Below are 24,175 nucleotides of genomic sequence, written 5' to 3'. Positions count from 1 at the left end.
GGGTGCGGGGCGGCCGAGGGCGGCCGTGGGGCAGCGGCCTGGTGCGCGGCTCCAGGCTTCGCTTCGTCGCGGAGCGGGGCCCCCCTCGCCGCGCAGCGTGGTCCGCGGCCCGTGGTTGCCCCCTCCGCGCTGCTTAACCTTCAGAGAAACGCCCGCTGTCAAGGCCCGGCCGTCGCTGCCTGATGTCGCCTSCCGGCGAGCGGAGCCAAGCGGCAGCCAGGCGCCCCGGCTGCGGGGCGGAGGCGGTGTGAGCCCCTCCGCTTCCAGCGCCCTTCTCCGGCGAGCAGGGAAGCCTCGGCCGCCTCTCGCCCAGGCGGGAGCATTAGAGCTAGGCCGAAATGGACCCCACGTGCATCAACSGGCCCACCAGCCTGGTGACCTGGGATCTGTCCCCTTTGCGCTCCTACCTCCGGATGAGAGTAGCTGCCCTTCTTCTCCCTTTGCCCGGTTCTGCAGTTCTTCCTCTTTTCCCCGAAATCTTTGAAGAGGATCGGTAGCAAAAGCATGGGAATAAATAGCCTAGAAACAACGGGTCTCTTGATCGGGAAGAATCTAAGGAAAAAGATTTCCTGTGGTTCTGAAGGTCCCCGTGAGGCTCTGCCAGGCTCCCTCAGTGTCTGGGGAGGGTTTGCGAGAGCTGATCTTGAGCTCAGAGAGGTGCTGGGATTAGGTCTGGACTGTCCAACCACCAAGGGCTCTTGTGATGGAAACACCAGGTATTCAGGTGTTGGCTCTTCTGCAAACACTTCTGAGACATCTCGTGCTGGCGGTCATCCCCTGGCAGTCTGGGTGCGCTTGGGAAGGGGAGGCTGTTTGCTGCAGTAGGCGCTGGTCCTGTTTTCCTTGGTTACACAATGTTCCCTGTTGTGCGTGTGGGTCGTTCTCGTTGAGCCAGGCCCCGAACTTTACCCAGCAAGCACGTGCATGGCAGCTCTTGCAGAGCTTGCAGAAATTGGGGCTGGAAATCAGGAAGTGAGCTGTGACACTGGGTCTCGTGCCTGCAGAAATGTGAGTCCTGTGATGAGGTCCCAGCTCCCCAGCCGTGCGACCAGGGCGCAATCCACCATCCAAAGGCGGCAGCGTCCTCACTCTGAATTCAGAGGACGAGAGGTGAGTTCTTTTTGTGTCTTCTTCCATCCCATAACATCTTTGCTGAAATTAGGGTACCTGAGTGCAATGTCCCATGAGCTGAGACCCAGTGAATGGATTTCATGTGTGCCCCTGTCTGATGCCTGRGTGGTCTCCTGTTAATGTAGACTGCAGGACACCAGAGGCTTTTTGGTTGATCCCGTTGGGTGGCCCATCCCCAGGCACAGATGGGAGGGAAGCCTGCATGACAGCAGGGCTTGACTCAGTTTCCCAACAATCCTTAACTGACTCTTGTCCCTCTTGTGTCCATTCTAGGAGCAGTGAAGKGGTCTTCTGCACTTCTGGCTGCTGTGGTCCCAGCCTGGCTGTTTGCTGCCTSACTGCTTGATGGAGCCAGCGCTGCTGGAGACGCTCCTCGTGGCGGTTGGCTGAGCCCGGTGTGGGAACACTGGTGGGACGCAGAGGGCAGTGTGTGTTGTGGTAGGACAGAAGGATCCTGCCACCAGACGAAAGATGGCTCAGGGCACTGGGAGCATCAACAGCGACTACAAGGACTGGGAGTGGAGTGCCGATGCTGGGGAACGGGCCAGGCTCCTACAGAGCCCCAGTGTGGAGACGGTACCCAAGAGTGGAGAGAGCCAAGGAGACAGTCTGGGGGCCACCTCTGCTCTGGGAGCTGTCTTCATCGTGGTGAACGCTGCCCTTGGGGCTGGGTTGCTCAACTTCCCTGCTGCCTTCAACATGGCTGGTGGCGTGGCCGCAGGCATCACACTGCAGATGGTGAGAGGGCAGGGAAGGGAGGGCCCCATGTGGCACCCTGAGGAGTGGGTGCCTGGGTGGGAGCTGGAGATCCCTGTTTGGGGTGTGGGGGACTGTGGGCCCCTGGAAGGGACCCCTGTTGGGTGAGGTGTGGGGCAGGGCCCTGAGGGACAGCAGGGATACTGTGCGTGTTTGGGGCTGGGTATCTGGGGTGGCTTYGGGGACCTTGGCATGCCATTCCCTCATTGTGTCCCCTCCGTGTTTCCTCCCCACTCCAGTGTATGCTGGTCTTCATCATCGGAGGCCTGGTCGTCCTGGCGTACTGCTCACAGGCCAGCAATGAGCGGACGTACCAGGAGGTGGTGTGGGCTGTGTGTGGGAAGGTACCCGGCGTGCTGTGTGAGGTGGCTATCGCTGTCTACACCTTTGGCACCTGCATCGCTTTCCTCATCATCATTGGAGACCAGGAGGACAAGAGTAAGTGTCCTGAGAAAAACTCAGTTGCCCTCCCTTCCCCTGGAAAGGGGAGATGTCCTTGCCTTGCACCCTGACAGCCTCGGCTCTCCCCCACAGTCATTGCTGCGCTGGTGACAGAGCCCGAGGGAGCAGGGAGCAGCCACTGGTACACGGACCGCAAGTTCACCATCAGCATCACTGCCTTCCTCCTCATCCTGCCYCTCTCCATCCCCAAGGAGATTGGCTTCCAGAAATATGCCAGGTAGGTGAGGAGAGCCCTCCAGGGCTGCGAGCTGGGACATACTAACAGTCTGGGCCAGCTGGTACCCTCCTGAGCATGGAGACACCCTTATGGCCCTGGCTCTGCTACCAACCCCTGAGACTTTGGGCATGTCCTTCTCCTCCCTGTGCCTCAGTTTCCCCACCTGGGAAACAGAGGAGCTGCTGAGCACTGTGCAGACATAATATAATTCCCTGGGGCCTGTGTCCCTCACTTGTGCTCTCTGGAGGGAAGAGCTGGTCTCAGCTGCTTTGTTCGCTGTCTTTGGAGTTGGCCACTCAGCAGAAAGGAGGGCCAGTAAGGATCCCTTGGGACCCAGGGCCAGGTGGTCCTGMAGACACTGAAACACTGTAGCCATTTGTTTAATACTCACCTCTTTCTCTATCCCTGCCCAAAACCCAAGGTCAGTCTGTCCCTTTGTCTGGAGCACGTCTGCTCTGCAGCGCAGCCCCTGAGCACAGCGGGGTTGTGTGGGCGTCTGTTTGGAGGACAGTGGGTGACAGTGCCTGGCATATTCCTGTCCTTGGTGAGGAGGGAGAAAGGGAGGGCAAGAGATGGTCCTGGTGGGAAGGATTGAGGTGGTCCAGGCTGCCTTGGGAGAAGGACAGGGCTGCAGAGCCTGGGAGGAGAGCCTCTCCAGCCTACTGAGAGTAACAGTTGCTGGCTGGGAGGCAGCACACTGACAGGCCCACTGTCCCCTCTTGCAGCTCTCTAAGTGTGATTGGCACATGGTATGTCACTGCAGTCATTATCATCAAGTACATCTGGCCTGACAAGGAGCTTGCGCCTGTGGAGATCCCCACCAGGTACGTGCAACAGATGTGTTGCTGGTGGTGACCCTGACACACTGCAGAGCCCAGCAGGGGTGCTGAAATGAGGGGTGCATAGGTGGGAGACAGTTCCTTCCCAAGTCCTATCCCTGGTCCCAGGGAAGCTGCATGTTTCTGCCAAGAACTCCACGAGGCTGCATCGCTCCACCTTTCATGGGAGCAGGTAGTGAGGGAGAGGAGAAGGACCTGTTGGAGGCACCCTGTCCTGGTCTCCTTCTCCCCTTCTTCAGTACTACAGCATGAGCTTAGACATCAGAAAATCCTCATCTGCCCTCCACTGCAAGTGTGTCTTGCAGGCTACTGAGGAGTGGTTCCCTAAAACCTGGGACCTAGGAGACCACTAAGGCAAGAAGGACAAGATAGAGAGGATAGAGAGGATAGGATAGAGAGGGGGCAGGAATGCCCTACTGGTTACAACTGGCTGGACAGGTAGCCATCCCTGGGGACAACAGAGGACATTAACAGAAGGACATGATCACAGCCAGACCCATTGGGCTACCAAAGGTGGCTGCCAGCCCTACATCCTGTGAGGGCTCAGCATCCCACCAAGGACCCTAGAGATGTAGTCACAGTTTCTGGGGAATTTCTGGAGACACTGCTCCCATGGGATCTGTGTTGCCCCTGCCAGTGGGGTCCTGTCCTCCCGGATGCCTGGATCCCCAGAGCTCCATGAATGCTTTTGTCGAGAGCTAGTTAATTTTAGCTCCGATACAACTGGGCCCAAAGTTCCCCTTACAGTGTTTCTGCTCACCTGGAAATGAGAGGTCTATGGCTCTTTTAGGATGATTTTGGTTGTTTCTTTTGTTGACAAAGTCTGAGTGGCTTCACCCTGCCTTCGCTGTGTGGGGCTGTTTCTGGACCCAGCTGTTTTAGGCAGAGTAAAACTTAGACCAGTTCTCAACACTGCCCAACAGGTCCTTATTTTTTTACTGATTCTTTTACTTCTGTAATTCCTCGATTTTTGACATCTCTGACAGCTTCTAAGAGGGCCTGGTTTTATCTGAGTGAGAGGCCCTGGTCTTCAGAGAGTGCCAGACCCTAGGAAAACTTCGATCCCTGCAAAGGCATCATCCCACACGGGGGCAAGTGGTAACTGAGGAGGAGGCAGATCTGCTGAGAAATGAACCCCTTACCGAATGCCCCTTGTCGTTCCTCCGAGGGGGCTCTGTGAGTGGGTGCGGGGGGCCTGTACCTTCCCTGCACAGTCTGACTGGCGGATGTTTCTCTCCTGCCAGCCCCTCCACATGGATGGCTGTGTTCAACGCTATGCCCACCATCTGCTTCGGATTCCAGGTAAGGCTGCGAGCCTTGTGGCTGCCTGGGTGTGGGGCTCGTCTAGTCCCCAGAGGAGCTGAGGGATAACAGCGGATCCCAGAATTGAGAGTCAGCAGGCCTCCAACACCCAGGCTGTTCACCCTTTGGCCAGCGCTGGACAATTTGCCCCTTTGCACATGTCTAGCCATGTCTGGTCAGTCCAGAGATGTCCCAGTGTTTTGAACTTTGTCCCTTCCACAGGAGACAGTCACGCAGCTAGATGCTTTTTACTTCCAGAATATTTCCCTGGACATTCAGATGGAAGCTGCTCTGTGCTCTTGGTGTATGGTTTTGCAAGGTGGCTGGAACTGGTTTAACATCTCACCACCCCCTGGAAGAGAGGCTCCCCACTCTCTGCTTTCTGCCCCCTGGCTCTGCTGCTGCCTGGGAAGCTAGTTCAGCTCCCTGTAATGGCAGAGAACTAACGCCGGCAGAGGGAGAGTAGTGTTTTGTTAAGCAGAGAAGAGTTGGGCTGTGAATAGGATTGGGGGGGAGACGGATCAATTTTATCCTAGCCGGGGAGCTGCCAGGGCAGCCTGTCTCCTCATTGCTTCCTCCGGCGACAAACCTGGGGCCTCGTGGTGTCTTCGCTTCTCAGTAGCGCTTTGCTCTAGCCATGCGTAACGCATGGGATCCTGCATGGCTCCCCTTTGCTCCAGCTCACCCCGGCATCTTTCACCACGCTCTCTTTGTGTCCCTGGCAGTGCCACGTGAGCAGTGTGCCCGTCTTTAACAGCATGAAGCAGCCAGAGGTGAAGACCTGGGGGGCCGTGGTGACGGCAGCCATGGTGATCGCTCTTTTTGTCTATACAGGCACTGGTAAGTGAGGGGACCTCATGGTGGCTTGTGTGGGTACRGCATGGTCCCTGGAGGGGCTGTGAGCTCCTGGAGAGCAGAGATCCCCTGGTCAGCAGAGAGTATGTGAGGGAGGTACAGAGAGGAAAGGTGGGGGGTTCACCTGACCCCCTACACACACCCCTGTGTTCTGTGTGTAACATCCCTCTGAGTCTTGTCACTTGGACACAAGTTTTCCCTGTCCCCTGCTGATTGCTTCCTTCCCTGGCAGGTGTCTGTGGGTTCCTGACTTTTGGCACCAGTGTGGACCAGGACGTGCTGCTCTCCTACCCCTCCAACGACATCCCCGTTGCTCTTGCTCGGGCCTTCATCATCCTGTGCGTGCTGACATCCTACCCCATCCTGCACTTCTGTGGCCGGTGAGCAGTGGGAGGTGGCAGGAACTGGCATGGGCAGGAGGGCATTGCCAGGAAACCCCCCTTGCTTGGGTTTGTGCCCACAGGGCTGTCCTGGAGGGCCTCTGGCTGCGCTACACTGGGGTGACGGTGGAGGAGGACGTGGTGCGGGAGCGGCGACGGCGTCTACTCCAGACTGTCAGTTGGTTCCTCCTAACTCTCCTCCTGGCTCTGTTCATCCCTGACATTGGCAAAGTCATCTCTGTTATCGGGGGCTTGGCCGCCTGCTTCATCTTCGTCTTCCCAGGTATGGCCCCATCATCCTGGGACACTTGGTGGCCAGTGGAGGTCTCTCGTCCTTGTATCTCAGGCAAGGAGGGGGCAGGATGGGGGCACAGGAACCAAGAGCCCTTTTGAGAATGGTGAAAGTGCAGTGTGAGGCTGGTTGACAGCCCAACTATATTGGCTGGGCTAAAAATGTGCTTTGCCCCTCTCCAGAGCGGGCTGGGAGGTGGCTGGGATTGCCCTGGGATTCATCTACCTGGCTGGAAGAAGGAAATAGGAGAGGACGTGTCCCTCCTGCCTTCTGCAGAGCAGCTCTTATCTCTCTGGATGAGCAGCTCCTTGGTCTGAAGGGGTGACTGCTCAGGCTCCAGGGGACAGTCCTCATCTGGATTTAATTTGCCTCCCCTCCCTGCCAGGGCTTTGCCTGATTCAAGCCAAACTCTCCGAGATCCAGGAAACCAGACCAGTCAGGTAACTGAAGTTCACCTCCCCTCTCCCCCCTTTCCCTGCAGTCACTGGCATACAGGTCCCCTCTAACTGCACCCTATCCTTGTGCATCCACAGCTGGTGGGCCCAGGTCAGCTATGGGGTGTTCATGGTCACCCTCGGAGCCTTCATCTTTGGACAAACCACTGCCAACGCTATCTTTGTGGATCTCACAGCTTGACTCCTTCTCCAGGCTGGTCCGTGCTGCTGATGAGGGGAAGTAGATTTCCCATAGGACCAGAGGGGTGGGGGGAGGAAAAAAAATTGGGAACATACAAGAGGAACGTTGTAATTTGGGGCTTCACTGAAGGAGCCCTGCAGGGACTTGTATCTCACTGTCGTAACGCACCAGGCAGTCAGGCTTGGCTTTTCAGCCCTGACTCTCTGGTAACTCTCAGAGCATCACTACAAAGAGACCTCGGACCCAGCGGAGGGGAGCGCACCGTGACACCGCACGGTGGAGAACCTCGCTCGCTCCGTGCTGACATCCAGGTCAAATCCTTTCTACTGCTCCAGGGGTAGACATCACTAAGGGATCACGTTTGGGATTTGCACAGGCAAGTACACTGCTCTTGCCTGCCTACCTCTGGGTCAGGAGATGTTCTCTCCAGCACTTTCACAGTTTAAACTCCCTGTTCTGACGGCAATGTTAGAGGGAGACAGTGTGTCTTGTATAAAGGGAACTACTATCCATGCTTTAACTTGCAATCAGTGAGGACATGCTGTGGTCAGGAGAATGTAAAACAAATGGTGCGTCTGCAGAAAGGGAGAGCTCTGTTTTGGCAGAAAGCAAAGGGCTCTCTGCCCCACTAAGCAGTGCAGGGAAGATGGGCCCTGGCTGGTTTGAATAAGCTGTAAAGTGAGTTTTACTGTGCCTGAATGCAGCAATTCCTCCACCATGTTAACCCCAGTAGCTTAGACAAGGTGATATCCCTGAAGCCCTCTCCTGTATCAGTGTTTTGTTTGATTTGAATTTGGTGTCCCTGTGACTCATCTCGCCAGTCTTGTGTTCCAGCTCAGTGCTGCAGAGTTACTGTTACATCTGCCTCTGGCTGGGCTACGCTTTCTGTTAGAAAGTGGGAATTTTGCATCGAGCCTGACGCTAACATGTGTCGTTTGTGGAAGGAGGGTCGGGAAGACCCCACGGATAGCGACACACCAGTGCAATGTTTACACTGCCAGCCCCTGCCTCCTGGCACGGGGGGGTTGCTCACTCACTAGAAAAGGTGCTGTGACCGCATTGACTGCCTGGAGACACTACGCTAGAGCAAAGCTCTTCTCTAAATTTCAAATCCTGTTCTTCCATGCTGGGTGTCGGAGGAATGGGACTGGGCCAGGTGTAGGTTTAAAGGGACGCTTTGGGGGTAAAGCAGTCCATGTTAATGCATTTTTATATTGTTCCCTTGGCCGTTTGCGCTCTGTGTTGCTGATGTTGGTCCGGGCTGTTCCTCCTTAGCCTTTCTGGACAGTTTCACTTCTGTTTCTGAGTGCTTTCTCTGGGTTTGGCAGTTCCCCCAGCTGCAGATTCAGCTGGGGGTAGTTAAACCTCAGCAGAAAACTGTTCTTGTTCAGTCTTTAAGCTTCCTCGTTCTTTGTTTGGCTTCTAAAACCCTGGGGGAGGGAGGGATTTATGTGTATGTATCGCTGCGTCTTTGATAAGGGTCCAGCCCACCCCAGCTCTAGAAGGGAGCTTTGTGCACATCTGGCTTGGCTCCTTGCGCGTCTTCTCGAAGCAGTGCCCTTGGCAGATGTGGCACCTGGCCCAGCCTGTTGTGGTGGGAAGGTGAATCGTGACATGTTTATGTATTTCTKGCTGTGTTTCTTTTCCTCTGTGACCAGCCGGCGGTGGGTGAGAGGACAGTATGGGGGCACTTTTCAGTGGAAACATTTGATCTCRCCGTACCAACGCTTGCTATGTATAAATGTGCTCTCTGACAAGAGGTGGCTTCAGCCTGGCTCCCGCGTTCACCGTGTGCTGTCCCCAGCAGCTCCCGGGCAGTGCAGTGGGKCTAGCCCAGCTCTGGCTGGCCTGCTGTGCAGTGGGGAAGGGCTCTTTACCCAAATGGGCACATTTCTCCCCAGATCCTGCTCCATGATTTGAGCACCCCTGCCCTCCCCCCAGCTCTTAAGAGATGAGATGGGGAGATCCAGATGGAGAATGAGAAGGAAACCCCAAATACAGTGTGATTGTTTTGAGGGACTGTGCCAATGTCACATATCCCTCCTGCCTCCTCCAAGGTAGCTCCAACCTTCATGCCCTCAGCTTGCGACAGAAACAGACTCCAGCAATCCCCCACTTCCTATGCTCCCTGTGCTTGCCTGGAAACGGGGAAGAGTTATCAGCACGCCAGGCTCTCTTGAGATCATGCTGTGCTTGAGGGGGTACAGAGGATGTGGTGTACATGAGCAAACAAGACTTGCTTTTCCCGGACAAGAACAGGAGATGGAAGGAACTGCTGGCCTCACGTTAATGGATGGCTTATTTAAATACAGTCCATCTGTGCTCCACACAGGACTGTGAATGCCCAAGGCACCAGCTGCCTCCCAAGCCCCTTCCCCTGGCTGCTGCGTAAGAGCCAGGCACTGGGGCTTGAAGGGCTCCTCTTGCGCCTTGGTGCCAAGAAAAGGGTGCCCATCTCACTGAGACCTGAATGTGCTGACCGATCCTCATGGACATGGGGAGCACAGAGCCACCTCATCTCTGTGGATCCTAGCAGGGATGGGGGAGCTCAGGGCTTGGCAGATGCTAATGTAGATGTCCACTGAAGTGTTTCAGTGCCTGGTTCCCCTCAAGACAGATGGGAGTTTGGTACCCAGTGGCTTTTGTGGCTCTGGCCTTCACTAAGGCCTGCCTGGCGCAGGGAGGTCCTGCTGCCATCTTTCTTTTTGCTGATGAACCCCAGCAGCCTTCTGCATCCTGGATCCTCCCGTCTTGGAAAAGCAATGTCTCCACTGGGTTTGCAGTTGCAACAGCATGGGTTCCTAGTGGGAAGGAGAGCCAAAGTGCAGGATTGGGGTGCTTTCCAGGGAACTTGGCTGGTATAAACTACACTTGGCCCAAGGTCACATCAGCTTGGGCCCAGGCCAGACTGTAGGACTTCTGTTTTGTGTGTCTCCACTGGAGTGCAGGTAACCAGAGATGCTGCTTAATTTTCTCCCCCACCTTTTTCTTCACCCCCTGCTTGCTCAGCTTGAGGTAGAGGTAGCAGAGCTGCGTCCATCACAGGTGCCCCATGTCTTTGATTGTCATGCACACACACGCACAGGGAGTAGCTGTGCTTTCTCATTTCCCCCTGAGGGAACGTGTGTTTGAAAGCAGGGGTGCCTGCTGCCCTGGCAGTGGGGTAATAAGGTGATGTGGCTGTTTCTCTGTTTGCCTTACCACTCCTGTGACTGTTTACAAAACAACGGACTTTTTATGTATTTTCTACGTGCAAAAATGGAAGACCTTGACTTAATAAAAGTGAAGTTGTGGTGCATATGCCAGGCGGGTGCAGTGTGGTTTCTGGGTGTCTGCGGGGCTAACGTTGATGGCGCTGTGTTGGGGTAGGGAGACGTCCCCAGACGGTGCTTGGGGAGGAGGCTACATCCCAAAATGCCGGCCAGCTAGGCTCACCGTGACCTCTCTGCTTTGGTGCAGCGAGAGCTCAGGGCTAGCAAGCATTCACCAGGACTTCTCCGTCCTCCCTTCGCCAGCCTGGAGCCRGCCAGATCTCTGCACTCCCGAGCAGCAGCCGTGCTTTTGCGATGGCAGGTCTCAACCCTCTCGCGCACAGTGGTGATGCCGCATGTGGTTTAGCAGCATGAGTGCCAAGGAGAGCCACCGTTCCTCCTTCCTCGGGGAGGCTGTGCTTCCTCTGGGGGCTGCTCCTGCCTCTGTGCCGAGTGYGATTCCTCGGAGATGTGAGGCCGTGGGGTTGAGTCCTGGTACCTCATGTCACCTGCACTACGGCAGGATTTACACCGACATGGCCCCTTCTACCAGAGCCTGCTGGACCGGGGCCTGCGAGCGCTGGTGTACAACGGTGACGTGGACTTGGCCTGCAGCTTCCTCGGTGGTGAGAAGTTTGAGGAGCCTCTGAGGTGCCTGGCGAGGGGCAGGGAAGGACGGGGCTGGGCTGGGGCCACGAGAGAGGCTGCCTCAGTGCGCTGTTGTCCCCGGGATGCGGAGCTGGCACATCCCCTGGCAATGCTCCCCGCCGGCATGGGGCAGCGCTGGTCCCGCCAGGCCGCCRGCCGTTTTGGGGAGCCGGGGGGTGCTGGGGCAGAGCGAGGGCTCTCCCCACGGCTTGGCTCCCGCCCCGCAGGCGCTGTGGCCCTACCAGCCCTGGTACCAYGACGACCAGGTCACCAGCTTCTTCCAAGAGTACGAGCGGGTGACGTTCCTCACCGTGAAGGYAGGTGCCATCCCCACGCGCGGGGCTGCCCCCGGGGCTGGGATGGGGCTCCAGCCCGTTGCCGCCCTGTGCCCTGATGGCTCCTGTCACCTCCCGCCTGTGCAGGGCTCAGGGCACATGGTGCCACAGTACCAGCCCAGCCAGGTGCTGAAGATATTCAAGAGTTTCCTCTCTCAGACCTACACGTGAGCATCCTGGGGACTGTGCCGCCCCAGCGCAGGGTCAGGCCGGGCTGCCTCAGGTGCCTCGCTGCCGCGCGCCATGGGGGGATTTTAGCCAGCCTGCGTATGTGTGTGTACATAGGAATAAAYGTGTTGAGCGAGCAAACGGAGCGGTGATTTTGGCAGGGGTGCCGTGGGGGAAGGGCATGGCGGCCCCCCCCCCTTCCCCACATGGGGCCCAGGGCAGGGCCCAGCACAGCCCAGGCCTCTGGGGCAGGCTGGGGCAAAATGGCCCCTGTGCCCACCCCCGGGCGGGAGCCTGGGCCGCTGCACTGTGCTGCGAGGGGCCATGCAGTGCGTGGGGCTGCACCACTGYGCTGGGAGACGGGGGGGAATGCAGTGCAGGGGGCCATGCCACCTCACTGTGGGGGAGATGCTGCAGTGCATGGGGCTGTACCGCTGCCTGCCAAGGCGGGGGCTGCAGTGTGGAACTATGCCACCAGACTGCAGGGGGGGAAGGGGGATGAAGTGTGTGGGGCCATACCAGTGGGCTGCAGGGGGGAATGCAGTGCGTGGGGCCTTAACACTGGACTGTGGGGGGGAATGCAGTATGGGGGGCCATACCACCACACTGCAGGGGGGGGAATGCAGTGTACACTGCTGTACCATTATACTGTGTGTGTGAGGGGGAATGCAGTGTGGGGGGCCRTACCACTACACTGTGGGGGGAGCTGCAGTGTCGGGAGCTGTACCACTGCACTTGGGGGGGGTCCAGTGCTTGGGGCCGCACCACAGTTCTGCGGGGGTGCTGCAGTGCCCTGCATGGAGGATCTGGTCCACAGCAGGTAGGGGGTGGGCCGTCCCACTGTCTGTGCTCGAGGGGAGGAAAGCTTTCCCAGCGGCCGGCCCCGGCGAGGCGGGCTGCGTGGGTGCCCAGGCGCCCCCCGCGCAGGCGGGTGGGCCCTTCCGGGGTCGCCGACACCAGTGCGGGGGGCGGGTGGGCGGAGGCGGTGCCCTTTGGCGCTCCCCGTCCACTTCCCCTTCCTGCCCCGCCCCCCAGCGGAGCGCCCTGGGCTGATTGGCCGGCCTCGCGAGCCCTCGCCTCGCCCGCAAGCGCTGATTGGCAGCTTATGCGCATGCTTCGGCCAAGATGCCTTCCGGCTCTGATTGGCCAAAGCCATAGGAAGGACTCCAGCTCCTTTCGGCCAATCAGCGCTTGGCGCTCRCTCCGCGCGGACGGCCGAGGAGGGGAGTGGGGAAGACGAGTGAACGTCCCCGAGAGGTCGCGCCGCGCTGATTGGGCAGGCCGAGCGCGGCGGCTCTCTCTGATTGGGCGAACTCCTGGCCAGGGGGCGAGAGGCTCGGCCGTTGCCCCTCCCTCTCCGCGCCTCCTCCTCCTCCCCCCCCCGCTGGCGTGCCGCGAGGGGACGGGGGAGGGGAAAGGCCGCGACGTGAGCGCGCGACCCCGTCCGCCATTTTGTAGCGAAACCAGCGGAGGCGAGAGGATAAAAGCGCGAGCGGCCCCAGCCCGGCGCCCCACTCCGGCCCCGACTCACCGCCTGAGGTGAGAGCCGCCCGCCGCGGCGGGCCTCGCTTCGGCCCGCGCCCCGGCAGCCCCAACGGGCGGCGGGCGGGGGTGGGTGGTGGTGGTCGGAGCACCGGAGCCTCCGGGGCGGAGGGGGGCGGCGGTGGCGGCGGCCCCCCGCGGGGGGCTGGCGGGCGGCGTTGTAGGCCGCGGCGGGGCCGGGCCTCGGGAGCGGCGGGAGCAGGGCGGGAGGCGGCGGGGCCGGCAGGGGGAGCCCGCGGGGCCCGCCGTTTCCGGGGTGCGTGTGGGGCTGCCGGCGAGGCGCCCGCGGCCTGGCCTCCCCCGCTCCCCGCCCGCCGCCGCCCCTTGCCGTTTCTCGAGCCGGGGTCCCACCGAAGGAAGGAGAAGCCGAACAAACTTCCAGGGGTTTCGCCTCGGCGCCGGTCCGGGCCGTGCATGGTGGTGATAACTCGTGTGGGAGCCACGAGTGTTTTCAGGTCCGCGGAATGCTGCCTGCGGTTCTCGGCACAGGAAGAAAAGCTCCTCGAACAGATTGTGTTTTGATCGCTTCAAGATGACACTGAAGTCTTCAGCGTTTTATTTTGTYTTCGTTTCTCTCCACCCTCCACTTTTGTAGAGTTGGATCGTGAAAGGTGAAGCTTTGAGAAACTTGAAAAGGAGCAGGTGCTGGGCCTACGCATGAGTTTGATTCGGTGACCTCTTTAGAAGATCTGTGTTGTTGTAATTTGCCTAATGAAAAAAAGTAAAGTGTAACCAGTGGAATATAGTAGTACAATCTGGTGGCATAACTTTGCTGCAGACTACATGGAAGAAATGCATCTCAATGCTGACATCTAGTTAAGGACACCCTGCGCAGTAGCACAGACTTGCTTATTTCAAAACTAGGAATATCAACAGTTGGCTGTTTTGACAGATACTGGTTTGTTAGAAATAGCTCCTTTGCAATAGTTCTCTTACTCTGAGTAGTATTATATCCTTTGTATAAATTGAGGTCAGTCATGGTTTAATTTCAACAGACTACAAACTATTTTGTTTGGACTATATTTACAACAGAAATGAGGTAACAAGTCTTTGTGCATAAATATAATAAACACAAACAGGGACACTTAGTCACTTGCTGTGTCACAGATTTAGACACTGTCTTTTTCCGAGTCCRACTTTTTAGAAGGAAGTACAACATGCTACCTGTGCATGCTGGCTTCTTTTTTAAAGTAGGTAACAAAACAGGTATGACATCTGACAAGTCATTCTTGATGCATGTAGCTTAAATGCTTCCTGTTTCTAAGTTAACTACATTGCCGTTGACCAAGACTATGGGCAGGACTAATCCAGATGAGGTAACTGTCTTGTAAACAGGAAACAAAGTTAGGTGGTAAAACATAGATATGTTTGTCCCTTCTGGAATAGTTCCTTCTTTGGTTCTTGTGTCCTTTTGCTTATAAGTATACTTTTAGCTACTGATCCTGTTGTCCTGGTATCCCTGAACCAAACTATTAGTAAACTTGGTATCTCCCTATCTCCCTTCTTTGGAGAAGGACCTAATCCTTTCTATTCTTCTAGCTTAGTGTTTCTACATATTTAATACTTAATTTAATACTTAATACTTTTTTTTTAATTGATGATGAAATGGCTATTCTTGGTGTTCAAGACAATACTGAATAAAGTGGAACAGAGACTGTGCAGCTATTAATGAGCAAAAGTGGATAGTGAGGCTTTGTGACCCTCTGATTGGTCATCAATAAATACTGGGGGAATTGTACCACTGAGAATTATAGTCGAGGGCCTTACTATTCTAGCCAGCTCTGTTTTGTTTTATAGCTCTGGCTACTGTTATGCATACGGCAGTTCTCCTTTGCTTCTTTTTATAACATTTAACTGTACTAAAACACTTTTTGGATGGAAAAAAAGTCTGCTGCCTTTGAGAATGGGTCCTTCATTTATCTAAAATGGAAACTTTATGCTGCAGTGTCTAACTGAATAGAAAGTAGGATGTGAAAGTTTCTTGGATTTCTTTTTATTGTAAACTCTCCTTGTTGAGATGTGAAAATACCTAAAGTTGCCGTGTCATGATGCATGCCTGATGTGTTTGAGGTAGGTCCTGAACCTGAAACTTAGCTGGCCTTAACTCAGTAGCATAAGCATGTGTGCTTAGTTTAACTGTTACCTGTAAATTGAAGTTGCCATGTTTAATCAGCATCAGTGACTTCCAGTTGGCTGGAACTGTGCGCAGTTACCCAGTAAACAGAATATTCAGCTAGTTCTTCTGTGTGTAAATACCTAAATTTGAACTAGTGAAATTGAGCTGTAGCTTACTGTACTATTAATGTGACCAATGCTGTAAGGTTTTCCTTTCTATAGTTTTCAAAATGACTGCCTGTAATCTAACTTAACTGTAGTATGATTTGAAACCCTCCCCCCAACCCCTTTGGAGCACTTCTAACATGGGTCTTCCGAGAGGCGTGCAACTTTTTCRTATGTTCTATTTGTGCATGGATTTGAAGAAATGGGTAAGAGACTTATTCCGAAGAGCAGCTTTAGTGGTGTTGCTCTTAGTATATTTTAGAAGATGTTTTTTGGCAGGAATTTAGAACCTTACCAGAGAGCCTGTTGCTGTTCCTGTTACTTCAGCTATTTTACCCTCCACATGGAATACACATGGCCTTAAATCTGTAGGCCTGTTCCTGAATGTGTGTGGAGGACTTCAGGTTTGTTCATATTATCCTCTGCAGCAAGACTTAGTTGCTTCTAGTGATCAGCTTGGGGTTGGTAGAGAATGTTGTATGCAACCAAGCATCATGGAGTGAGTGTTTTAACTTGATGGGCCTGCAGGTTTGTGCAAAACTAATACTAAAGTGTTTTTGCCAAACCTGACTACTGGGTACATATCTACCCTGTCCATTTTGTGCTTTTGGATTCTTGCCTGCAATTGTATCGTATTTACGTTTTAATAGCCCAACCGAACTCCACAGTGTTAGAGAATCTACTAAAACTTCTACCCTGCCAAATGTTCTATGTGTGGTCTGTTGACTTCCTTAGAAAGTGTTCAGGCTAGATAATACTGCAGATTTCAGTAAATATTTTTTTTTATCTCTTAAATCAGCTGTATCACACAATAGACAGTGGAAACCTTTTAAGAGCTCCTGAGTCTTGTGGCCGATAGCTTAAATCTATTGCTGTATCATAGGAACTGTGGTTGAAAGTAGCTAATTTTATAAATACAATTTTTGTTTGTTTGTTTTACTGGCTGAGGCCCGAATTTTCTGAACCTGTAAAGATAGCAAGTCTGCCACATGGACTGAGAACCTCTTGAATTCTTGAAGCCAGTAAAGCAAGTTTCATTCCCACTAAGACTATATGCATCTAAAAATATAGTCTGCTTTGCATAGCATTCATAGCTTTCTTAATCGGTACCATAGAAATTGAAGTCTAACTTTGCATTGAATGACCAGAGAGATATCTGTCCACTTCCACTTTTTCTGGCAGTGCTCCCTTAATTGCTGTAATTTTATATCCCATTGTAAGTTAGGTTGCACTGTTTGACAGCCTGAAACGTTGCTAGTTTGGTGCTTGTGAGAGCTGTCAAATTCTTTACTGTGGAACAGAGTATGTATCATACAAACAGTATATTTAGAACATAAATAGGAARCTACTTCCTCGGACTATTGTGTTCTGTCCTTGCGTCACAGTATCTGCTCAGGCACTCTAGTTCTGCCTCCTTGAAAAAGAAAATCCCATTTCGAGTTTAACTCAGGTTCTTCTGTGACACTGCCGGATTTTACAGTTAGAAAGTGGGAACACTTGCTGTGGTTCTGTGCAACTAAAACATGTTGAAGTGCTTTTCTTGGGAGAAACAGTGATGCTAATGAAGGGATGGTCAGTGTCGGTGTTGTCCGCAGGGTATTGTGTAGTAGCAGGGAGGATCATATTTACATCAGACAYTGTGTTTTGGCAGTAGGCCTGTACCTTACTCAGAGTTCTAGTACCTAAAAGCTTGATTTTTTGGGGTGGAGTAGGTGTGATTGCTTCACTGTTTTTATCAGTCTGAGGAACAACGGCTGGAGAAACGKGGGTTTTTTCTTCCCGGTGGCCAGAAAGGCAAACTCTGAAACTTGAGTTATTGCTTTAAAAGTGAGCGAGTCAGAATTTTGGTTTGCTCCTGTTCCTGAATCTTGTGCCAGGCTGGTTGCTGAAATCTAGTGCTCTAATAGGGACTGAATTGCATTCCTCTTGCCAGCTGCTTAAAGTACTTTGTGGCTTTTGCAGGTGTAAGTACTACAGAATGGCTATCTGTCTGGTTGATATTTAACAGACGTTTTTCAAAACCTTTATGTTGGCCCAGTAAGAACTGCTGAAAAGCATATACTTGCCTTGCCCAGAGACACTTTCTGGATGATCYCAAAAGGGGAATCTATTTATCATTTAGAAAGCAATCAGATATGTGCTACTGAGAATTTCTGATAGCTTCTGTGGCCACCATCCTTCCTGAAAAACATTGTTTTATGGTTCATGGGGTTTTAAACCTTTAAATACTGGTAATGGATTGTAGTCTGTCAGATGTACAAAAAGAAAAATTGAAAGAGTTCTCTGTAATTCTTCTTCCTGCAGGAGTTTTAAACATGTTCACGAATTCTTTCGTAGTTCAGCTGCCTTGTCTTTGAAGCCTTAAAGAACTTTTTCGATATTATAAATTTCTCGAGTTTCTTTTTCACCAAATCTATTTTTTTTGCCAAAGTGGGTTCTTGTATAGTTTCAGAGAATGTGCAGATAGTTGATGTACAYTTTTACTTAATGTAATAATCTTTTACCAAAGAACAGAACAGTCTTCATCCCTGTGAATATTATTTGGTACTCCTAATGTTTTTTGTACCTGGGAGACAAAAAAGAGGAGAACTTAAGGTTTCCACCAAAATGTTGTATATAAACTTGCTAACCCTTCCAAGAAGCATCTTGCTGCCTTTACCACTGAAAAGTTATCAGCTGTGTGGATTCTTTGGTCTATGGTAGGAGAAAATGGTCAAAAATATAGGCAGATGCCTATAAGTTGTGATTCTAAGTGTAAGGGAGTAAATACCTTTTTTATAAAGGGGAAGGGAAAGAGTTCTCTTTCTGATGAGCAGCACAGCCTTTTCTACTGATACTGGTACTATTGCTTGTTCTAACTTGTGTAGAAAGATGGCAAACATGTAGAGCCAGGCTGCTACAGTGGTTGCTTTCTAAATTTTGTTGCCACAAGCATTAGGACTGTCAAATTAACACATCATTGGCACAGTCCATCTCTATGATGAGGGAGAGACTTTGGAAATACGTACTGCTATTCTTGGCCGTACTACCAAGGTGGTAAAGCAGTAATTTTTATTTTGAAAAGGACATCTTCAGAGTTTTGGCAAGAAGCCGGGGACCTTTGTGTTTTGAGCATGTAGAGCTTTAATATAGTGAATCCTCAGCCTGATTCCACCCCTGATAGGTTCTCAGGGTACAGTTTCTGTTGAAACTACTACTCTGACCATTGCTTATGCAGTTCTTGTTTTGGGATGTAATTTTATCACATTGGTAATCTGTAACTTAACAAACTAGATGTCATTTTAAGTGCTCAGTTTTGTGTTGTCATAGAAATTTATTAAGCTGGCAAGCTGTGCTGTTCCAGCACACTGGAAAGCTGCTTTGGTAAAAGCCAAATGTTAGGGTTAGCTTATAGCAATTCTTTGTGTTACTCATTCACAACTGCTTGTTTTGGTGTGCGTACAGATGAATGCAATACTACTTTGATCACAGTGAGACAAACTGTTGCAGAGATGGTTAAATAGGACATTTTTTTGTATAAACTTGTGATTGATGCTTTCAATGATTCTGACCTCTGATTGCTGCTCTGTGGTATCTAATTTATTATGCATCTCATTTTCTTCTTTCTCACACTGCTGAAAGAGTAGTCATTCTTTTGACTGAGCTGTTTGCTAGCTCTTCCAGTCTGGCAAAATGCAGAAATGAATAAATGTGGCTGGGTAATGTGAAAACAACTAAGCTTGTGTTGTGAAARCTTGACTGTGCTTCTTTTTCCTAGTGGACGTAGCTTAACTTATGTGAACATTTTGACGCAACTATCAAAAATGTCCTTCTTATCAATTTCTCTCTTAAACTTTATTCTTCTTTTGCAGTTTATCTTGCAAACAAAAAATGAAAAACTCCAATTTGTCTAGGATTTAATTTTCTACCCTGTAGTGTTCTAGTGGAAATTGAAAATACAGAGAAACCRTTAACTGCTTCAACATCATATAAGAATTACAAACAATTTTTTTGCAAAGCTTATTTTAAACTTAGAATAGTGTTCAGTGGCAAGATAACAGCCTTTTGGCAATGCCTGGAACATAGCTGTAAAGTTGCTACAGAAGCTAAATCGCATGCAATATTGTCTTTCAGGTGCCATGTTTCAGAACGGAGTAAGACAACTGAGAAAGAAGAGCTGAAGAAAGTAGCACAGAAACAGATACAGGCTAATTGGGGGAAAAAAAATTAACCTGTCTCTGAGGTGACTAAAGGGGAATAATGGTGATTTTGCGCCGGGCTCGGCCGCCTGCTTCCGCCCCAACCAGCAATGAATCTTGACTCGCTCTCGCTGGCCTTGTCTCAAATCAGCTACCTGGTGGACAATTTAACCAAGAAAAACTACCGAGCCAGCCAGCAGGAAATACAACATGTAAGTAAACCAATAATACTACACAGGAAGTCTTGGAAAGAAAAATGGAAGTGTCAAATGGCGTTTGTCTTTGCGTTTGAATTGTACTCTACAGCATTTTCATGTGCGTTGTTATGTGCTGTTTTCAGTACTCCAGAATTGCAGCTCGGTTGGTTTCCTCAGTCTGGCTGTGGAATAAGGCAGCTTTTTCCCTCTCAGAGCTGAGACCAGTATTAACTTTGTAGCGCCATGTTAGAATTAAGTGCTGCTCTTGGATTGTGGTGTGCAAAGCTTTCCTAAACTCCTTCAGGTCAAATCTTTAAACTTGAGTAAAGTTCTGTAAGAACATCATGGGGTGGGAGAGGGAAGAAACAATATATATTTATTGGTCAGAGTCATTGCATTGAAAACATGAGTACAGTAAGATAGTGAATTAGTTCTAGAACTTCTGGTTACATCTGAATAATTTCGCTTACCTTGGATAAAAGTTTTTTGCTCTGTATCTCTTTTGATGAAGAGGGGCTATCTGATGAGCTAGTCAAATGGAGTTCCTCGGTCCTGCTTTTCAGGAGGCAGACAGAATAACTGTAAATCCAAACCAAAAACATCTAAGACTTGGGCTGAGTTCTTGTTTGATCTCCCCTTTTAAAAATAGTTCTGACTAGAGGGATGGGCTAAAAAGAATTGTCCACAGAGGAGTACTTAGGAGGAAGTGAGTGTTACAGAGTCAGTTTTAGAAACTAGTTTTGTTCAGTCCTCAGCAGGCAGCTGAGCTCCCCCCCCTCCCCCAGCCTTTAATTATTTTGTTATACACTAGTGCAGTCCTGCAGTGACTTGAATCAGAGTAGGAGGGCAAAGGGCTTAAGGAGTGTCAGATTCTGGTAACTGATTTTTTTTTGAAAGTGCATTCATTGCTTCTCTTTAGGTCAGAGAGGGTGACTTCAGCAGTATTCAGTGCAACTGCTTAAAATGATCTTGTAAGCTATGGAAATGGAATACAGTCTTTGTAACTTCTAGGTGTAGTAATCAGTGATGATGCAGTATTTTCAAGAGGGAGTACTGATGCCATTTAAGTCAYGAGTTTCCATTTTTGTGAGTTCAGGACATGCAAGGGGCTCACCAGAAATCATGCTGTCCTTTAAATCAATACTGTTTTCAATATATTACTTTTACAGCAAGGTCTGAGTGGATTATTACTTGCAGATTTGTCCTGAAAACTTACATAAAGGATAATAAATGTTTCTTTGGTTCAAGAGAAGTTGGCATATGGATCTTTAAAATGGGGACAGATTGTTCCTTAGGTTGAACTGGAGACCTCTTAGACTTACTATGTTGAAAGACTGCAGACTGCTCTGTGGAGATAGCTGGTTTGTGCATATTTCCTTGTAACATGGATCTTCTGGGATTTCAAGACTAAATTCCTAAGATCTCCATGTTCCCTTGATTTTTAAAACTAGCTAGTGTCACTTCCTTGTGTGGTTGCTAGTACAAGTTTTCATTAGATAACTGAAGAGGTTATACCTGTATGCTTTAACTGCCTTTGTCTCATGGTATGCTGCTTGGTGTAATTTTTGGCATAACACACTCAATTTTACAAAGATTGCATCTAAGCATACAGAGTAAGTAGGGGAAAACAGACCTGGAGCAGTTCTTCCATAAATGATTAATGAAAATAGTTTCTCATCTTAAAGCTTTGGGCTTTCCTGCCTCTTGCATTTCTGACCAAAATGACACATACATTCACAAACATAACAACTGTGGCAAAACTTAAGCAACTAACTTCTGCTTTAACATGGTTTCGATCATCATTTGACATAGGTGATGCTTTAAGACTGCTTTAAAAACTTGAAAGTTTTATGCATTCGTCAGCTGGATTCTAAAGAATGGGTTCCTCTGCAAAGGTTTTTTTGTGGTCTCCCTCTCTTTCCTGAATTAATGGTAAGGAGATCCTGGCTACGGAGGAGGGAAGGGCTCTGCAGACAGATTCRTCTAGGAAAGCAAAGCTTTCTGGATGTAGAGTAGCAGAATTATTTTTAACCTAACCCTACAGTTGCATAAACAGAATCCGACTTACCTCTGTATGGTAAATTCAGATTCAGGTGGTTCAAAGTTCATTCTTAATGGTATAACAAGCAATACGGTAACTTTGAAAGAGGCTGTCAAAATGTGCAAATCTGAGTCTTAACAGGCTTAGTTATGTTTTTGCTCAAACTTCATTCTTTTTAATTGATATGAAAAGATGTACTGGCAGTTCTCCTAACGATAGAATAAAACTAACCTCAGTTTAACAGATGCCAAAAGGCATGCGCTTTTCTTGCAAGAGCTGGATGCTGGCATTTTCAAAGCTATTCAGTTGGCAATCCTCTACTTTTAATAGACCTTTTTTTGTCCCAGAGCTGATGCTTGGAACATGCATGTAGTCTAAAATGATTAAGACAGCAGAAAAGTAGCTAGGGAGTAAATGTATTCTAATAGTTTGGCTTTGCCAAACTCCATTCTTGATGTGGTGTAGCCAATGCTTAGCCCTTTTCCCGAGAAACCTGCCAGGTTTCTGCTTTATTTGTGTAATGTGCTACTACTGTTGAATTGCTGTCATGAGGTGAGAGTTCTGCTGTAACCTTCAGAGCTTAGCAGTAAACAAGCTGTGCCAGTCAGACATTTCTCATAGAACAGTTACTCTTTACAGATCATTCGCTTTATGATCAGATAGGCTGTCTGATAGATGGGAAGACTGGCCAATAGGAAGTTTTTTGTTTTTTTTTCCCCCAGCTCTCCTTGCAGGAAAACTAATAACTTTCATTCTGTTTCCTGGAAAAGCTTTTACATGAGCAAAGCTAGAGTTGAAAGATGCTATGCTGCACTTTCAGCCTTTGCTTTTTTTCTCTTCTCCCATATGTTAAATTTTCAAATAATTAACCTTCTGAAGCTACTTCTAACCAAAGAAGCAATCTAATTCTGATGTGGAGAAGTTGCACTGATGACTTTAATATGGAGTTTTCTTCTGCATCCACCTGCTTCTATGAAATCATCTTTGGTAGCGGCACCAAATAGCTCACTGAACAGCTAGGAGACAGATCCTGCTTCACACCACTCTTGTTACTATGTCTAAATCTAAGTGTTTAATTGGGATTGCCTGAAGGACTTGCCTATTTTCTGAAGCCTGAACTGAGCTAGCATAACTTGTTGTCAATTCTGTTTTGCTGCCTTTTGTACAAATCTGAGCTCCTTGTTACCTTGTCATGGGAGATGACAGCACTGTCAACATAACTGAAGCGGGTTATTTACTCTGGGCTGATATATCATGAGAATGCRTGTTCTAGCCTCTGGTCAAGATGCAGAGCTGTCCCCAGACAGGGATACTTCTTTCTTGGAGGAGCAAAACTTGGCAGCTGCTGGAGTAAGCAAAYGGGGGAGGGTAAGGGAAGCATAGTGTCAGATAACGATAGAAGAGTTGAAATGAGAGCAATTGGAGAAATAGCAGAAGCTGAAGAGGATACAGCCTAAAGCAGTGCTCTTTGTCCTTTTGCACAAAAAATATAGGGACACAAGGATATTTATGACAGGGTAAAGCAATGAACTTGACAGAGAAAATCGGAGCATAGATTGGTGTGTACTGGTGTGCACTTGCTTGTTGTGTCAGTTGTTCAGTTAGAAAGGGGGAAACAATGGCAAAAATGTTGCCAATAGATTTGGATTTGATGTTAGCTGTTACTATTTGAACAAATAATATAAGTTACTGATGATAAAGTGACTTCGAGCTTCTGCAATCATGGATTTTATTAAAATAAGTAATAGCAATCAGGTAGATGAGGGAGAACAACCAAAAAAACCCCAACACACTACAGAAACAACCTGAAGGTACTTCACACAGCAAGCTGCTGAGCTGGTCCGTAGCTAAGAGTTTTAAGGCAAATGATAGGGGACATCAGTGTTGTTAAGCACCAGTAATGAGTGAGATAGCTGTTGGAAGCTAACAAATACAGATCACCTATTTATGACTGAGGTATGGCATTCGGTTCAATGAGCAGTGATGACAGAGGAAAGACTTAGTAAAGATGTCTCAGCTGCAGTTTTTCAGCATATGATATTCAGTTTTAAAGCTTGCTAAAGAACAAGTTTGAGTTGAACTTTTTTCTTTAGATGGCAGAAAACACTTACTGTATAGTGTTCCCTTTATGTCTTAAAAGACCCTGGAATGATGGTGGCAAAGTCAGTCATGACCAGGAAGCAAGATAAAGTTGTCTGCCAGCTCAGTGAAGATGTTGCACAGTGGCCTGTGTCTCTGTGATAAATTCATGCTACATAGGCATAGCACAGGGGCATCAGTCATCCCAAGGCTTGCAAACTTAGGCACAGGAGCTCTGAAAAAAATGGGTAAGAGTGAGACCATGGTACTATATGGATTCTGGCCTGCATCAGTGGCAGAGAAGCTGGAAATCCTCAAGGTGACTTGAAAACCACTTTTTTTTTTTTTTTTTTTAAGACCACTACCCATAAAATGCATGGCTTCTATGTCAATGACTTGTATGTAGATTCTTTTCTTATCTCTTTTTTGAGACTTTGCATTTGCAAATAGGATTAATAACCTATTTTATAGGTTACTAATTTAAAAGGAAACACTCTCAGCCATTTTGTTGAACAGTAGTTTACTTACCAGTGAAATTACTACGATATCCACAGTACTGGTCCCAGATCATGCTCTGTAATGACTG

General features: G+C 49.9%; 2 protein-coding genes across 15 annotated transcripts in view; both read left to right on the top strand.

Moving 5' to 3' along the window:
- The first annotated feature begins 1,008 nt into the window (after positions 1 to 1,008).
- On the top strand, positions 1,009 to 10,173 carry SLC38A7 (solute carrier family 38 member 7). Its single transcript, XM_026084898.1, has 11 exons — positions 1,009 to 1,110; positions 1,405 to 1,869; positions 2,127 to 2,325; positions 2,422 to 2,566; positions 3,292 to 3,390; positions 4,650 to 4,707; positions 5,433 to 5,547; positions 5,795 to 5,942; positions 6,026 to 6,225; positions 6,620 to 6,674; positions 6,768 to 10,173. Exons 2-11 carry the CDS (start codon positions 1,603 to 1,605, stop codon positions 6,868 to 6,870), a joined length of 1,389 nt encoding a protein of 462 aa, XP_025940683.1. The 5' UTR covers positions 1,009 to 1,110; positions 1,405 to 1,602; the 3' UTR covers positions 6,871 to 10,173.
- Positions 10,174 to 12,489: 2,316 nt separating this feature from the next.
- CNOT1 (CCR4-NOT transcription complex subunit 1) overlaps positions 12,490 to 24,175 on the top strand; it is a 64,721-nt gene continuing 53,035 nt past the window's right edge. For 5 of the 14 annotated variants that reach the window (XM_026084888.1, XM_026084884.1, XM_026084882.1 and 2 more), the window contains exons 1-2: positions 12,497 to 12,811; positions 19,208 to 19,484. In XM_026084888.1, the coding sequence (XP_025940673.1) occupies positions 19,383 to 19,484 (102 nt within the window). In that variant the 5' untranslated portion in view covers positions 12,497 to 12,811; positions 19,208 to 19,382. Of the gene's footprint in view, positions 12,812 to 13,087; positions 13,457 to 19,207; positions 19,485 to 24,175 lie in introns of those variants that run through there. The other 9 variants (XM_026084890.1, XM_026084886.1, XM_026084887.1 and 6 more) reach the window with 5 other exon arrangements.

This window comes from Apteryx rowi, unplaced genomic scaffold, assembly GCF_003343035.1.
Source record: "Apteryx rowi isolate R43461 unplaced genomic scaffold, aptRow1 scaffold_653, whole genome shotgun sequence".
NCBI lineage: Eukaryota > Metazoa > Chordata > Aves > Apterygiformes > Apterygidae > Apteryx > Apteryx rowi.
Note: the sequence above shows the minus strand (reverse complement) of the source record. Positions and strands in the feature narration are given on the sequence as shown.